This window comes from Babylonia areolata, chromosome 21, assembly GCF_041734735.1.
Source record: "Babylonia areolata isolate BAREFJ2019XMU chromosome 21, ASM4173473v1, whole genome shotgun sequence".
NCBI lineage: Eukaryota > Metazoa > Mollusca > Gastropoda > Neogastropoda > Buccinidae > Babylonia > Babylonia areolata.
In genome coordinates, this window is record NC_134896.1 from 43,257,850 (window position 1) to 43,275,039 (window position 17,190).

Here is a 17,190-nt window from a genome sequence, read left to right on the forward strand (position 1 = left end):
CACTGGAAAATGTAAACTAACCTCAGCAGATAATGTAGGGCCTCTCATAAATTGCTGCAGCTTCCAATGGCGAAGGAAAGAGAAAATTTCTACATACAAGGGATGGAAGTCTTCCACTGCACTCTGCAACATAGCATCATATTGCACTGAACTGTACCAACTATTGTTTTGTTTGACAAGGAAGTGTATTGTATTGCATGTGTTACATTGTATTTTAATATGATACATTGTTCTGTGTCGTTCGGAGTACTGATGCTCTTATTATTATTATTATTATTGAACATTTATGCCTGATCTTGAAAATAAGCCCTAGGCATTTACAAATAGAACACATATGTAAATATTAAAAAGGAAAACCTGAACACAAGATAGCAAACATCACTGAAGACTATTCATCCATCCCCCCCCACCCCCACCACCCAACACCCCCACAATACACACAAGCACATGTGCATGCACACACACGTCATAGCACACAATCGTAAATAGTACACAATCAAAAATACTACCAACAAATCCTGAAACTAACAAAACTCACTCACTCACAAATAGTCATTTTAGTTCATACTGGAAATGGATGAGCTGTTGAGAATTAATCAGGAGGGGAAAAGGTGGGTCTTCTGACTGGATTTGAAAGATTGCAGTGAAGATGAGTGATGGAGAGGGTGAGGTAGTTGATTCCAAAGAAAGGGGGTTTGTATGAAAAACTGCGTTGGTCATACGTTTTGGTTCGAGCAGAGGGGATCCTAAGCATATGGGTGTCTGAAGAAGAGCAGAGTTGGCATCCTGTAAGATACTGTAAGATACACTGAAGATGTGTGTACTTGAAGCACAGAACAGACCAGTCCCTTTAAGACTTCTGCCACCTGACTGCCAAAACAAAAACAGTGGTGATGATTATCCTAGAGGCCCTCTTTGCTGATGACTGCACCCTGGTGGCACATGGGAATCAGACCTCTAGATGATCAGTTACAAATTCGCTGAAGCAGCCTGAATCTCTGGTCTCACCATCAGTCTTGGCAAAACAGAAGTTCTACTCCAGTCTGCCCCACTGTCTGCAACCCGATGCCCTTCCACTTCAAATTAGGGAAGAGATCTGAAGACTGTAGAGGGGTTCAAATACCTTGGCATTATCATCTCCAGTGAAGGTTCCTTTGACAAGGATATCAACATCAGGATCTGCAAATCAAGCCAAGCACTCAGCAGACTGAAGGAGACTGAACCAGCACAAACATCCAGCTGTCAACCAAGCCGAAAGTTTACAACATAGTCTTATCTCCAGCCTTCTCTACAGTTGTCAGACCTGGACTTTGTACAGAAGACATATCAAACTTCTGGAGAGCTTCCACACACGCAGCCTTTGTGCAGTCTTCAGGCAGGACAAGGTAAAAAATCTAGAGATGTTGGCCAGAGCACAGGTCATGGGCATTAAATCCATCACCCCCAGAGTCTAGCTTTGATGGACAGAGCACACCATTCAAATGGATGACTCCAGAATCCCCAAGCAGCTCCTCTGTAGTGAATTCTGCCTTGACAAAAGAAAGTGAGGATTGTCTTCTTAATGCTTCAAAGACTGCATAAAGGCCAACAATGTGTATGCTGGAATACCCCCAAAACAATTAGAGAGTGCACATGATAGGACTGGCTGGTGTGCTCTGACAAATCATGTACTTGACAGCTTTAAGGAGAATTCCTACAGCAGCATTGCCGATGTCTGCGAAAGAGGAAGGCAGCAGTAGCAATGCCCAAAGAGCCCAGACAATTTCCCTGCCTTCACAGTGGATGCCCATGTACATCCAAACTGGGACTCAATAGCAATATGTGGGTCCACAACAAACGAGAACAAGAAGCGCATAGATGTCATCATTGGACATGATGGACTACCAAGTCTACTGATTTGAGTTCTGTTGTATTGCATTGTATTGTTTTACATTGTTCTGTTGTATTATGTTGTGTTGTACTGAATGTGTTGTATTGTTCAGTCACAACACATTTCCCTTGGTGAAATTCAGACTGGTATCCCCAGAGAGAGCATATCACCATAATCTGGCATCCCACCCTTTTTCCTTTTTTCCCCCCAATACCCCATTTATATGTTTACCTGTCAAAGTGGATTTTTTTCTGTAGAATTTCTCTCTTCATGTGTGGAACTGTATGCTATGTATGGGACATAAGTTTATAATCTCATTGAAAGACTAACAACCAGACTACCTCCTATACAAATGGGAGGAAGAATCAAACCCAGAACCCTCTCTTCCTAGTCAGGTATTCTGATGATGGAGTCTCCCGTCGGACCAATGGATGAGTAGGCAGGCAGGCTTATCTGTCGGTGTGTGTCCTCATATGGGAGAAGAGGCCGATTCTGGATGTGCAGCACTTCCCACAGGTGTTGCAAGGGAAAACGTCTCCAGAAGTTGAGCCCTGCTTCCTTCGCTCACGCTTCTCCTTAATGGCCAGCGTTCTCTTGTTTTCAAACATCTCTATGCCACTAGAGCACAGCATCCTCCAGCGAGAGCGGTCAAGGGCATCAGTTTCCCAGGAAGTGATGTCTGTGTCACAGACTTTGAGGTTTGTCTTCAAGGTGTCCTTAAAGCGCTTGCAGGGTCTTCCAAGTTTGCGGTGGCCTTCCTTCAGCTGGCTATACAAAAGCATCTTCGGGATCCTGCTGTCTGTCATGCGGAAAACATGTCCTGTCCAGCATAGCTGGCACTGGATCAGCAGGCTTTCGATGCTGGGCAGGCCGCTCCTCTCTAGGACCTGGAGGTTGGAGACCCTGTCTTGCCACTTTATGCCGGGGATTTTCATAGGCATCTCTGGTGAAACTGCTCAAGTTGTTGGATGTGATGGCGATATGTCGTCCATGTTTCACAGTTGTACAACAAGGTGGTCAGTACGACAGCTCTGTAGGTTTTGACTTTGGTGCTGAGCCTGATGCCTTTGTTGTTCCACAGCCTGTTGTTGAGTCTGCCAAAGGCGGAGCTGGCCTTGGCGATGTGCAGCGTCACTTCTGCAAGAAGGGCTCCATTGCTGTATAGGTTGTTGCCCAGGTAGCAAAACTTGTCGACTGACGATCTCTGTGTCATCGATCTTGACTGCAGGTGGGGGGGAGGCACTGGCGTTCTGTGAGCCGGTTGGTACATGGACTCCATCTTGCTGAGGTTGATGGTGAGTCCAAAGCGCCTGCAGGAGGTTGAGAACCTGTCCATAATGAACTGCATGTCCTCATGGGTGTGTGCAGCAAGCATGCAGTCATCAGCGAAGAGGAACTCTCTCAACAGTGCCTCAAACACTCTGGACCTGGCGTCGAGTCGCCACAACTTGAAAAGTTTGCCACCTGTGCGAAACTGGATGTAGATGCCCCGGTCACAGTCTTGGAAGGCGTCAATCAGCATGGCAGAGAAGAGAATGGAGAACAGTGAGGGTGCCAGGACGCAGCCCTGCTTCACTCCATTTACCACAGGGAATGGATCTGACATGTCAGTATTTTCCTGTACTCTCGCCTGCATGCCATCGTGGAATGACGCAATCAGCTGGATTAGGCTCTCTGGGCAGCCAAACTTGAGAAGGACGTAGTCAGGTCTACAAAGACCATGTGGAGCTCCTTGTTCTGCTCATGGCACTTCTCTTGCATCTAGCGTACAGCAAACACCATGTCACATGTTCCCCTGCCTGAGTGGAAGCCGCACTGTGCTTCAGGGATGACTGTGTTGGAGACATGGTCAACCAGTCTGTTCAGTATGATGCGGGTGAAGATCTTGCCAGCGATGCAGAGGAGAGAGATTCCACAGTGGTTATCGCAGGATGTTTTGTCTCCCTTCTGTTTCAAAATGTGGACAATTGAAGCATCCTTGAAATTCTGGGGGACCTCCCCTCTCTCCCAGATAGACTGGAACAGGGTGGTCAGCTTGTCTGTCAGCACCTCGCCTCCATACTTGTAGATGTCAGCCTGGATTCCATCCACTCCTGGTGCTTTTCCTGATGTTGTCAGCTTCAAGGCCTTCCGGGTCTCGGCCTTGGTGGGAGGGGCAGCTAGCGAGTCAATGACTGGTAGCTGTGGGATGGCTGCAATTACCTCGTCAGATATGGATAAGTCCCTGGTGAGGAGGGTGTTGAAGTGTTCTGCCCAGCGGGCAAGGTTGTCTTTCTTGTCTGGCAGGAGGGTGGTCTGGTCCAAGGCTCGGACAGGGGTTGATCATGTGACTCTTGGCCCATACACAGCTCGGAGACTATCATAGAAGGTCTTCATGTTGTGAGCATCAGCAGCGGACTGAAGCTCTTTGAACTTTCTCTCCCACCAGGTGTTCTTCATCTCATGCAGCCTCTTCTGTACGAGTTGCCTGGTTTGCAAGAACTGGTCCTTCTTCCTCTGGCAGTCTTTATCAGGAATGTGATCCTGATGCCATATATGCATTGTGTCCAGGAGCTTGGAGATTCCAGAGTCGTTCTCGTCAAACCAGACTTTCTGGCTCCTCTGTACAAAGCCAAGTGTGTCAGCTGCTGCTGTGTACACAGCATCTCTAAAGGTGCTCCATACCTATTCTACATCAGTTGATGCAGGAATTTCTTGGAGAGCTGCTTGGATTTGCTGCTGCAGCACGTCCTTGGTGATAGGGAGGCGGTGGATGTTCAGCTTTCTAGGGGGTTTCTGCCTGGCTGGTTTGAGCTTGCGTGCAAGTCTGCTGTTCATCTTGCTGTGTACCAGGCGATGGTCCTCTCCTCTCATGCAGCGTGTAATGGAAACATCACCTCTGTCCCTCTGCCGGACAATCACATAGTCCAGCATGTGCCATTGCTTAGAGCGGGGGTGTATCCATGTGTTCTTGTACTTGTCCGCTTGTTGGAAGTGGGTGTTAGTGATGGTCAGTCCATGCCCATTAGATTACTAACATTACTAATTGGGTATTCTGCACACTAGGTATTACTAATTAGATGATTAAAGGGTCTCTCTCTGTGTCTGTCTGTCTCTCTCTCAAAGAAAAAAAACAATGTGGACTGATGGCCTAGAGGTAACATGTCCGCCAAGGAAGTGAGAGAATCTGAGTGCGCTGGTTTGAATCACGACTCAGCCGCCATTATTTTCTCCCCCTCCACTAGACCTTGAGTGGTGGTCTGGATGCTAGTCATTCGGATGAGACGATAAACCGAGGTCCCATGTGTAGCATGCACTTAGCGCACATAAAAGAACCCACGGGAACAAAAGGGTTGTTCCTGGCAAAATTCTGTAGAAAAATCCACTTCGATAGGAAAAACAAATAAAACTGCATGCAGGAAAAAATACAAAAAAATGGGAGGTGCTGTAGTGTAGCGACGAGCTCTCCCTGATAAAAAGAAATACAAATACAAAAAAGCAAAGAATCAATAATACACCACCAAACAAATGAATACATTTGGTCACATACCATCAACTGCTCACTGTGAGGATTGAACTGGTCAAAGCAGCTGTGACCCTTGTGCTGCTTGTTCTCCCAGATCTCCAGGGCAAGACAAAAGGGAATCTGAAAAACAGTACACAATTTATTGTGCACCAATTTAGTTCTCTGCCTGGAAGTTTTAATGAAGCAACAGTAACTTTTAGATTAACTAAAAACAAAATAACATGGTCAACATGGCAAAGTGGTTAGTATCATGGATGTATAACTGGGAGGATGTGGGTTTGATTCCCGGTGGTCTTTTTTTTTCTTTCTTTCTTTTTTTTTTTGCCTGTGGTCTGCTCCTAACCAGAGTCAAGCATGCTATGGGCTTAAATGGGAAGACTGGGACCACTCAGTCAAATATCATCCACTTGACAGATGCATCTTTGGGCATGTTGCTCAAATTTCCTGACCAACACTGCAAGTGACTGAATCTCTCATGCCTGATTAATGGCAGGATATAATATGAAAGGAAGCATAGAGAACAACCTTGTCACATTGTCCCAAAACCTAAAAAAAATAATGGACCTCCATAGAAACATCATAATCATTATCATCCTAAGAATTCGACGGGCACAATAGCTGAGTGTTTAAAGCGTTTGACTTTCAATCTGAGGGTCCTGGGTTCGAATGTCGGTGATGAAGCTTGGTGGGTGAAGGGTGGAGATTTTTCTGATCCACCAGGTCAACATATATGCAGACCTGCTATTGCCTGAACCCACTTCATGTGTATATGCAAGCAGAAGATCAAATATGCATGTTAAAGATCCCGTAATCCATGTCAGCATTCGGTGTGTTATGGAAACAAGAGCATATCCAGCATGCACACCCCCAAAAGCGGAGTATGATTGCCTATATGGCAGGGTAAAAACAGTCATACACGTAAAAGCCCACTCATGTACATTCGAGTGAATGTGGAAGTTGCAGCCCACAAACACAGAAGAAGAAGATCCTTAGAATTCTCCAAAATTCTGTAACCTTTCACACTCTGCTCTCATGGTGACCCGAGTTTCAATCCTCTGCACTTCCATGTCTGGGGTGAGTCCTGTCAAAGTCTTTGGCATAGGCAGATTCATCAAGTTTATCACTGGAGGGACATGGTGGTGGACTCCATTCTAGAAAGAACATTCACTCAGTATGGTTCCACGACCAAGCGATTATTGTCATCAGTAGGGGGCTTAGCATGTGGTGTCCTGTGTATGCAACAGACACTACTGAACACCAATGAAGTGACTCAGCAGCAGTTTTTCCTCTGGTGTGTGGTCATGCTGTCTTCTTACAAAGCACCGCCTATGCTATTGCAACTGGGATGTAGTACCGGTAATATAGTGTTTTCAGAATCCCGGAAATAGCCATGACAAAATATACCATTAATGATATGGGAAACATGGCTTAATTCGGGAGGCTTACAACCTATTGTTAGTATGACTGAAGATTTTTTTCCTACTCTTCTTAAGCCAAATTTGGTATTGACACCCAGGCATAGGCCTCCAGTCCCATCTCCACAGGACTCTGACATAGAGTCTGATGACAAGGTGGGGCATTAATTGCCACCCCATCCCCAACCCAGACATAGGACTCCTCCACCTGTCGATGTGCCAGAAGCACCCCAGGCTGTGGCCCGAAATGTTCCCTCTGCAGCACCAGCCCCCATGCCAAGGCACTTCCAGCACATCAAAGAAAAAGCCAGAACTAAGAATAAATGACTTTTTTCTTTTCTCCCCCACAATGGACAATAGATGTTAAAATTCTAGTCTGTTTGCAACAAGGACTGTTTTATCCACTTTATTTTCTTGTCTATATTGGCAAGCCCACGGCCTGTCTTTGCCATGTGGTCTATGCAATGCCAACTGTCTCATCCTTCATCCACATGTTTTATTTTGTTTTTATTTCAGCCAGTTTAGCAGACTTCATGTTTTGCGCCTTTTGGGTGTACTTTTTTTTTCTCCTTATTTGTATTTCTTATTATTATTCTTGCCTAACCAATGGCCAGTCTTGCCATGTTGTTTTTGTAAAGACATATGTTTGTTATTGAAATGCTTGCTAATTTCAAGTACAAGTCAGGCAGTGCAATGACATATTGACTGATGGGCACAATTGGAACAAGTTCAAACCCATAACTTAACTTGGCTAATGCCATTTTTATCTTAGAGAAGGGTATTGTTCCTAACAATGTTGAGGTCACTCCAAATATCACTTTGCTATCTTTTATCAGCTAAATTATCTCCCCTTACCTGCTCCATAATTCTTGTTTGATGCTCAGCTAAGTCTGCTCACAAGAATTACATTTAATTAACCATTGCAGGTGGTGGATTTCAACAGATTGGGGGGGCGGGGGGGGGGGGGGATGTAGCCAAGCGCTCAAATGGTTACAATGACCACCTGACACACAAGCCACTGCAGATGACATTTTGCAACTGACCTTCCGATCTTCACTCGCACATTTATACAAGTGTGACGCCGTTCAAAATTTGAATGGAAGCCCCTTCTAAACAAATATTCCAAACATTTAACAACCAAATCTATGTGTCATTCACTGCCAGATTATGTCTGTGGCGCTTACATACACACTTATATCAGTCAAAATCCTATTTTGAGTTTTTCTAATCCTTTGGCAGCTGAGTACAACATTGAGGGTTACATCATTTTGTCTTTTCATCACATATAATGCTACAATCTTCAATTCTGTATGTGATCGCTTATGACATCCTTCAGCCATACTATTATAGTATTTGGATGAGATTAGGTCAGACACTTAAAAGCTACAAAACTGATTTTTTTGGTTGACACTTAGAGACAATCACTTCACAACCAGTGTTGCTTGCTGGCTTGGGCCGAGTTGAAATGTGTGTTTCTGACACACACTATTTAACTTATTATCTCTTTCACCAGATCAGAAAACTACAAGCATTATATACTGTCAGAATTGTTATAATTCCTCCTTTAAATCTATACGATTAGTGTTTGCCTACGTTAAATTTTCAGCTACGAACTTGTTAAAACTGATCAGTTTCAAGTGATTTGATTTAAGATTATAAATTCATCTAAAATAATCAGCACTTCGTTTCATACTCAAAAGAAAGATGGTGTTGAGCTCTTTGTTTTGTGATTAACTGATGTAAATTGGTTCAGGAATCATTTAGAAATCTATCGTAAACCTGCCAACAAACATACATTCACCTGCTTACACCTATAGCTTGCTCTCTCTCTCTCTCTGTGTGTAACCCCAAAGGCCAGCATCTCACATCATCGCTGCACTTTCTTTACTTCCTTTTCTTCTCTCCTTTCCTCATAACTATTTTAAAATACAACAATAGAAAATCCTTTGTGACTGACCTCTATATGTTCTTGGCTTGTGCAAGGGGCTTTCTATCCTTTCTATCCTATTAATTCAGTAATTCTTTTAAATCCCCTTTTCTATCCCCTTAACCACACAGTTACACATGCATGTATTTTTGTTGGTTTTTTTGCTGCCCTATTATCTGCACTGTTTCAGTGGCATGACTTCCATGCCATGAGTTCTCCATACACAGCCACACAAAAATCTGCTGGCACAGAAGACAAGACGTCGACAGGAACTCACCCAAGCATGGAAGCATAGGGGATATCAAAACAAAATATGTCTTATTTCAAGAGCATCATTACTTTTACATCCAGCCCTCTGTTCATGAAAAGGAAGTTTGTTTTCTCCAAAAAATTATGTTTGATCGTTACCCACTGTTACAGACACCAGCAAAAGTCTGTTTCCTGTCCCGTGCAAACTGCTTCCATGCTCATGCAGAGAAATCAGAAGTTGCTGCAGCTTACAACCTCTTTGATATATTAAATCCCTTCTTCATGCCTAACAGCACCCTCTTTGATGGCACTTGAAATGTAACCAGTGAGATATACAAAAAATAGAAAGAGGGAGGAGGCAGGGTATTTACTGCATTCATGGTAAGTATGTCAGATTAACTGAAATGTAGGGGAAAAAATTCCTTTTAATCACACATACTATACCATGACCCACAGTTTCTGACACAGGTGTGTGTTTTGACATGGAACAGAAGCGGCCTTGATGGATTTGGGCAGGGTGTTAGTAGTGATGTTCTGCAGAATGGGAGTTTATCAGTTAATCTCCCTTGAGTTTTCCTTTTCCCAGGCACCTGTGAAGGCCAGGACTGACCTGGCAGGGATTTCCTGGTAGGGTTGGCCCCAGAATCATGCTTGGGCATGATGAAGGGCTTCTGCTATCATGGAGGACTGAACTAGTGCTGGGTGGGGGCTATCCTGCAAAATAGTACTGTACCCTTGGAGGTCCTCTGCCCCAGTCAGGGTGGACCTGGGTGGGGGACATTCTTGACCCTCATCAGTGCAAGAGGTAAGGAGCATGTCTGCAAAGAACAAGTCCTGGTGCTCCTCTGCTGCATGGGTGTCACAGTCCTGGGGGTCGTCCTCTGTACACATGCTGGCTGTTGGATGACTGGTGTAAGCCGATGACATGGTGGGCTGGAGGTAAGCTGCAGATGTGTGTGTGAGGCCTGCCTGCATGGCAGTCTGGCTGCAGAAGCCTGTGTTGGCATATGTAGCTGCTGTAGTGCCCTGGACCATGGGGGGTGTCCTGGCTTGAGGGCTCAGGCATGGACATCAGCTGGTGGGGCAAGGTTTGGGTAGGCCCCTGTGGATGAGGTTAGGCCTAAGGAGGTGAACGGTGAAGGAAGACTGGAGAATTGGAAAAGAACCCCCCCCAGCTGGGGTATGGGGGGCAGGCATCACACCTGCACTGGAAGCGGAGTGCTAGGTTGGGCCAAGGGAGGTAACTATTTCAGTAACCACAGCAACTCGCAAAAGCACAGTTGCGTCCTTTAGTGATGTGGTCAGTGGCGGAGAGCTGGGTGTGGTAAGAGCATCACACCTGTCCCTGTGAGCCTCCTTCCTCCCAATGTCAAGGAACAGCATTCCTTCCTATATCACAAGAGTAAGGCTGTGTCTAAGGGTTGGCCCTGCTTCAGTAGCATTTCAAACATCAGCCAAATACCTGGGTGTATATCTTGATCAAACCTGGACTATGAACAACCAAATTTCATTCTTGTGTCACTCATGTAATTTTCATCTCCGAAGGCTAGCCTCAGTCAGACCCTACATAACAGAGAAAAATATGGCTCAGTTGGTTTCCCCTTTTGTCCTTTCCAGACTGATTACTGCAATTCCACTCTTGCAGGTTTACCATCTTCCTCCATCAACAGATTACAGAAAATTCAGAACAATGCTGCATGACTGGTTCTCGCCAAAAAGAAATCTGATCATGTTACACCTCTGCTGAATCGGTTACACTGGCTTCCGATTGAGTCCCGCATTCACTATAAGTTAGCAACACTCGCCTTCAAACATTTTGACAGTTTAGCCTTTTCCTTTACCACCAGTCTCCTCTACTGAGAATGGATTCGGTATGTGTACATTTCGCCATAAGAAAACATCTGCTCTGTGGAGCAAGCCACCAAAGGGGCTGTGTAATGTTGAGAAAGATTGAATGAGTGTTCAGAACAGAATCATTTCCATTCTGCACATGTCTTGAGACTGAACCTGAGAGACTTCTTCAGCATTTGTGGGCATCTCCCATGCTTCTTTGTTGAGTGTGGCCCTTTCAAGAAAAAGTGAGATCTGATCACGATATGTACAAGTACACTTTTACATGCATACCCGTTTTTATTTTGTCATTTTAGCAACCATACTTCATTTTCAGGGTATGTTCGGGTTTCTATAACCCAAGTACTGACACAGATAACATAATCATTTTAAAGTGCATTAAGATCTTTTTTCTGTGTCTACACAATCAGAATTAAACAGGTCAGCACATTATGCTGGCATGCTACTTAAGGATATTTTATATACATTTTGCAACAGTGAAGATTTGGATTCCCACACAGCAGAGGAAGGTACTTTCTTCAAATGATGGGATTAGACCAAGGCAAGTGATAGCTATGCTGTGGATCTGATGTCTTTCAGCTGTACTGCTTTGCTTTTGTTTCTACTTTTTCCTTTGTGTTCATTGCACCATACTGAACACTTAGTATCTGGAGTAGTCAGCATAAGTCAGTGTTTCAGCATTGCATGTTGTGTTTTCTGTGTTCATCATGACACAGTATATACATACTGTCAATCTCTCTCTCTTTCTCTCTCTCTCTCTCACACACACACACACACACATATATATATATATATATATATATATATATATATATGCATGTAATATATATATGTATATGCATGTGTGTGTGTGTGTGTGTGTCTGTGTGTGTGTATGTGTGTGTGTGTGTGTGTGTGAATGTTCAAACATAGATCATTTCACATAACAACAAGTGTAATGCACAAAGTATAAATTCAGTTACAAATTTTGAGGATGTGGGTAGTCTGGTGGGGGCAATGGAGGCAGGAATATGGTTTTCCTGACCCATTCATTTTGAAAATGACCAATTCATTTAGTGGTGAACCGGTCAAATGACCCACAGTGTTCTGAACCAAACCTTAACTGTGACCAGGTCCAAGAGATACAGACACATGCAGAGTTGGTCAGGAATATTGAGCACCATTCCCAGAAAATGCATCTGTGAAATGGATGATTCTCAATTTTGTGTTCCCAGTTCAGCTCATAGCACACTCAACTTTGGGTAGGAGCCTCTGCTGGGACTCAAACCAGTGTTCTACCAGTCAACAGTCAATAACATTTTGCTGGTGAAATTTTGAGTATATATATATATATATATATCTCAGGATTTCCAGCAAAGAACAGATACATTTCATGAAATCCCACATCAATATATATGTAAGTATATATATTTAATGAAACATGACATAGGTTTAGACTGACAAGAGAATTGCAGACCTGTCGAACACCAGCCATGTAATCAAAGGCAGTACCATCTGCTGTGTAGAAGTTAAGACTGTAGGCCTTCCCGTACTGAAACTGGTATTTGGTGGCTCTGGACAATTTGAAGGCAAGCTCTGACAAAGCCAGAAAATTTGGCGGAACACGCTTTGATGATTTGGAAGCAGTGTCTGTGGAAAAGAGATAGACTATGTAACTGAAAAACATAAACCAAATTTGTTGACTGAATAAAACTCAAGCCAAAAGTGTTCATTTGATAGAACTCACTATTTCCTTTTGCAATAAAAACAGACCAACAAACCACTTTTCAAGAGTAAAACAAAAGAAAAAACAAAAACAATAAAAAAGACAAATGATTTTCTTTTTCTGCACACAACATGACAATCTGTTGAGTTCTTTCATCTGGATTATAACAGAACTGAATAAAACAGAATATGTCTTTATTACCAAGTGTACTGGGGTCACAGGGAATACTGGGGGGATTATATATCAAGGTTACAAACATGAATAAAAAATCATAAACACAAATACAGATGAATTTTGTGACACATATAAGTGCAAGTACAGGCACACACTCACACACAAGCATGCCCCCTGCCCCCACACACACTCAGACCATGTTAACATATGTGCTCACAATAATATACGCCACACATTACACAATACAGAGCTAACGACTAGATCTACAGTTAAATGGCTGCTGATTGCACATTTCTCTTTTTCTTTTATACACTTTGGCTGTTTCAAGAGACAGGGCATTGACTGCTTTGGGGACAAAGTTATTGGCAAAGGGACTGGTTTTGGTCTTAATACTTCTGTACTGACAATCCGAGGGGATCATCTTCTTCTTCGTTCATGGGCTGCAACTCCCACATTCACTCATATGTACATAAGTGGGTTTTTATGTGTATGACCGTTTTTACCCCACCATGTAGGCAGCTATACTCTTGTTTTCAGGGCTGGAGCATCAAAAAAATCCCAAAATCTGGATGGGATTCTTCCTGGCTGACTGACTTCACTTTTTTGAATAGCTCCTGATGATATATGTGATCCAGAGATGGAAGATCAGATCTGGTAGTGATGGCAATTCTTACAATTTTGTTCAGAGCTCTGATTTCAGCTTCTGAAATGTGTCCCAACCAAAGAGTAATGGTGAAGGTAAAAGTCAGCTATAATTTCTTTTTTTATTCCAAACTTTTTGAGGCACTATAGAATGTACAGGCATTGTTGTGTTGTATTGCCATTTTCCCCGTATATTTCTCCCATTTCTAATTATTAGAAATCTAAGTCTGAGAAAATTGAATTCACTGGTGATCTCAACTGGCTTGTCTTTGTTGAGAACAGGTATGGGAGAGATTACTTTCATGTCCTCACTATTTCTTGTTAAGTTTTTGCAATATTCTTAAAATACAGTGCAACATTTTTATTATTGGTTTAATTTCTATGATTTTCCCAACTGATTTTTTCCAAAACTGCCATAAAAGATGATTAGTTTTGCTAAAAAGACATTAACTGCAACACTGCAGGGAGTTCCTTATGTATTGTTTTACTCTTTGACACAACAGATATTTCTGTGTGAAATTCGGGCTGCTCTCCCCAGGGAGAGAACATCACTGTAGTGCAGCACTACCATTTTCTTTCTTTCTCTTTTCTTCATAAAAGTGTATTTGTTTTCCTATGTCTTTGTCATGGCCAATCTCAAAACGGCCCTAGGAAAAAAAAAGAGTGCTGGTTAAAGGGATAAACCAACAGATGGGGGTTTACTGGGCATGAGATCAGCCCAGCTGACTTGCGCAGTAGTGCTGCGAGCCGCGACTGGTCAAAACTACTACATGGGTGTAGAGTTAAAACCTTGCACCCTTGGGTCTAGTGTCTGGAGACTCAGGCAACAGTGAGACCCACAGGGTCAAACACCGTAGTGACAGGCCCGTTAGGTTTGGGGGAAGGTTATATGCTGTTAGGTTTGGGGGAAGGTTATATGTTGTTAGGTTGGGGGGAAGGTTATATGCTGTTAGGTTTGGGGGAAGGTTATATGCTGTTAGGTTGGGGGGAAGGTTATATGCTGTATGACTTGTTGTACAGCATAAACTCTGAAACCTGTTGAGGTATGTGATATTGTTAGGGATCTGTTTTGTTTTCATTCCATTATGGCGAGGAATGGCATCCCTGAGCTATCCATTTAGCTAAAGAATTAACAGCAGGAATGTCATGCTCATGTGCTATGTGAATTTTGTTAATTATATGAGGATATAGTTGAAAAAGTTTGTACCTTTCTTTTGATTTAGAATAAATAATTCATCAATATTTTGTTGAGTTAAATAAGTGAACATAGATTGAGAAAAGAAAAGAAACAAATAATGGATAAATATTAAGACTTTGGTGCAAGAGTTATGATTATTTTCATGTGTCACGTTTGCCACTTCTGCTCAGTGCATGTGTGGTACTCAGACACTGCCATTGTACATAGTGTATCTTTTGGATGGTGGTTCCAAATTTAAATATATTTTCTTCTATTTATCTATTATTAATTAAATATATTATCCGTCAATTTGGCTAGTGGAACGCTCTCTGAGGGGTTGCACATGGACATACAAGGGCAGGTGAGGCTTTTGCTAAGCACTAACACCTGTCCAAGTCTGCTTTGCAGGTTTTGGTTTTCCTTTTCATCTGCATTCTTTTTGGAGAAGTCGGCATGGTGAATGTGCCAGGGATATTCGGCTGATGGGGAGACCCAAGGAGCGACGCAGGATGTGCTGGTGTTCTGGAGGAAGATGACCACCAATGCTGCTCGAGTTTTAAAAAATTAACTGCTAAATTTTGTTGTCACCCCAAAGGTAAGAAAGTTTATATCCAGCAAGTGCTAATGGGGTAATTTGGACAGCAATTTGAAAAGAACAATCTGGAAAAAAAGGACACCATGTATTGTAATCATCACCCATTATTCTTCCCCCCACCCCACCCCCCACCTCCCCCATATTTTTGTGCATATGAAGTATAATATTTAATGTTTGGACTTCAAGTGTGTTGGTGTGCCGAGCATGATTATTTATGCTTGTATTTATGTTTCTTCTCTGCTATCTCCTGACCTTGACATATCCTCTTTAGGAAATGGCCAAATTGTTAGGCCACTGCTTGCTTGTAGAATTTTGTGGGTTGACAATCTAAGTGGATTTTTCTACAGAATTTTGCCAAGAATAACCCTTTTCTTGACGTGGGTTCTTTCACATGTAGTAAGTGCATACTACACACAGGACATTGATTCATTGTCTCAATCAAATGACTAGCATCCAGACCACCACTCAATGTGTCGTGGAGGGGCAGGAAATACTGGAGAGTGTGGGATTCAAACCAGTGCACTCAGATTATCCAATTTCTTTCGCAAATACATAACCACTTGGCCACCAATGCACTCTGACATTCACTGTCTGCAGACTACTGACTATTGTTGACTGTGACAGAATGTGCCTGAGCATGTCTGTGTCTATGTCAAGATTTTGGGACAAGTATAAAAAAATTAACTAAAAATGCACCATAGAAGAAGCAAAGAAAAAATATAACGAAAATCATGCTAGCAATCTTACCTGCAAAGGGCATATAAATATGCCGCACACCAGTATGGAAAGAGAAAAAAGCATCAAACTTTATCCTCCGTGTTACATCAACAAATACGTTGCACTCTGGCTCTGTAACAGAACAGCAATAATCAGTCTGGTTGAAAAGAATTTTATAAACTAAAGAAACAGTCATCAAAAATGGAGCAATGGAGAAATGATAATAACAATGAGATTATTATTATTATTATTATTGTTGTTGCTTATGGTCCATGACTGCACACGGCCATATGAGGACTGCCCAAATATATAAATGTTCAACACGTAACTGTCACATACATAAAAAAAACATTAAGATAAACCTACAAAACACAGTTCATGACACATTATCATAACCATTTAGCTCCTTAGGGCAAATAAGACTTGGTTGTGCTGAGGACATTAACCCTTCCACTTAATGTAAACATACAAATCATAAAAAAGGAAAAAGAAATACTTCAAAACTAAACAAAAAATACATAAAAAGGCCATATAGGCAAATAACACTGCAGAATGGACAGCATCCCAGTATTAACAATCTCACTACCTAATAACCAGAGCAAAACAGCAAAGACAGTACATCATAGACTGTGGAAAAGAGGAAAAAAGTGTCAAGGCTTGCTTGAAAAACAGAAAGGGGAATGGGCTGGGAAGGCAGAAAAAGGAGACAACAGTGAAGGAAGATAAAAGGCAGAAATAAAGACACTAACTGGAAAGAGCAAATTTCTAGCACAGAATTTCCAGAAGGCATTGATGCTATTCATACTGAAAGACCAACAGCATCCCCAAAGGGGAGAAAATGATATGTATACACAAAAAGTTAAAAAGAATTTATTAAGAAACCCCATGCATAAACTTTACCTGTATAAAAAAGACAGAAAAAGGTCAATCATGATGTCGCTTTGACTGTGAGCAAAGCCAACTTTCAGGTTTGATCGGATTTGAACAACTGATGGAAACAATGGGTATTCTGTGATGCAAAATGCATGCCCATCACATTCATTGTCTTTAAAAGCTGCAACTGTCAAATCATTGTCTCTGCAACATGTGGTTTCTTCAGGCATGACGGAGTTGGCAAACACGCAGTTTCCACATTGGCACTCACAGCTTTGATCTGTCTGTGTTATTGACCGTCCCCCATGAATCTGCCAGTACTGAAGTCCTTGACAGGACTCACACCAAGCACAAAAGTAATATGATGGACAAACTCTGGTGTGGCCATGTAAGGGGGACTTGGAATGAGCAATGCCACTGAAACGGTGCAGATGATGGGGCAGCAAAAAAAAAAAGAAAAAAAAAAAAAGTAGAATGGGATTGAAACTGA

General features: G+C 42.5%; 1 protein-coding gene across 4 annotated transcripts in view; it reads right to left on the reverse strand.

Moving 5' to 3' along the window:
• LOC143295902 (zinc carboxypeptidase-like) overlaps positions 1-17,190 on the reverse strand; it is a 35,292-nt gene that overhangs the window by 13,451 nt on the left and 4,651 nt on the right. For all 4 annotated transcript variants that reach the window (XM_076607585.1, XM_076607587.1, XM_076607584.1 and 1 more), the window contains exons 3-6: positions 15,858-15,959; positions 12,274-12,446; positions 5,400-5,495; positions 22-123 (exon numbers count right to left, since the gene is read on the reverse strand). In XM_076607585.1, coding sequence (XP_076463700.1) covers positions 22-123; positions 5,400-5,495; positions 12,274-12,446; positions 15,858-15,959 — 473 coding nt within the window. The remainder of the gene's footprint in view (positions 1-21; positions 124-5,399; positions 5,496-12,273; positions 12,447-15,857; positions 15,960-17,190) is intronic.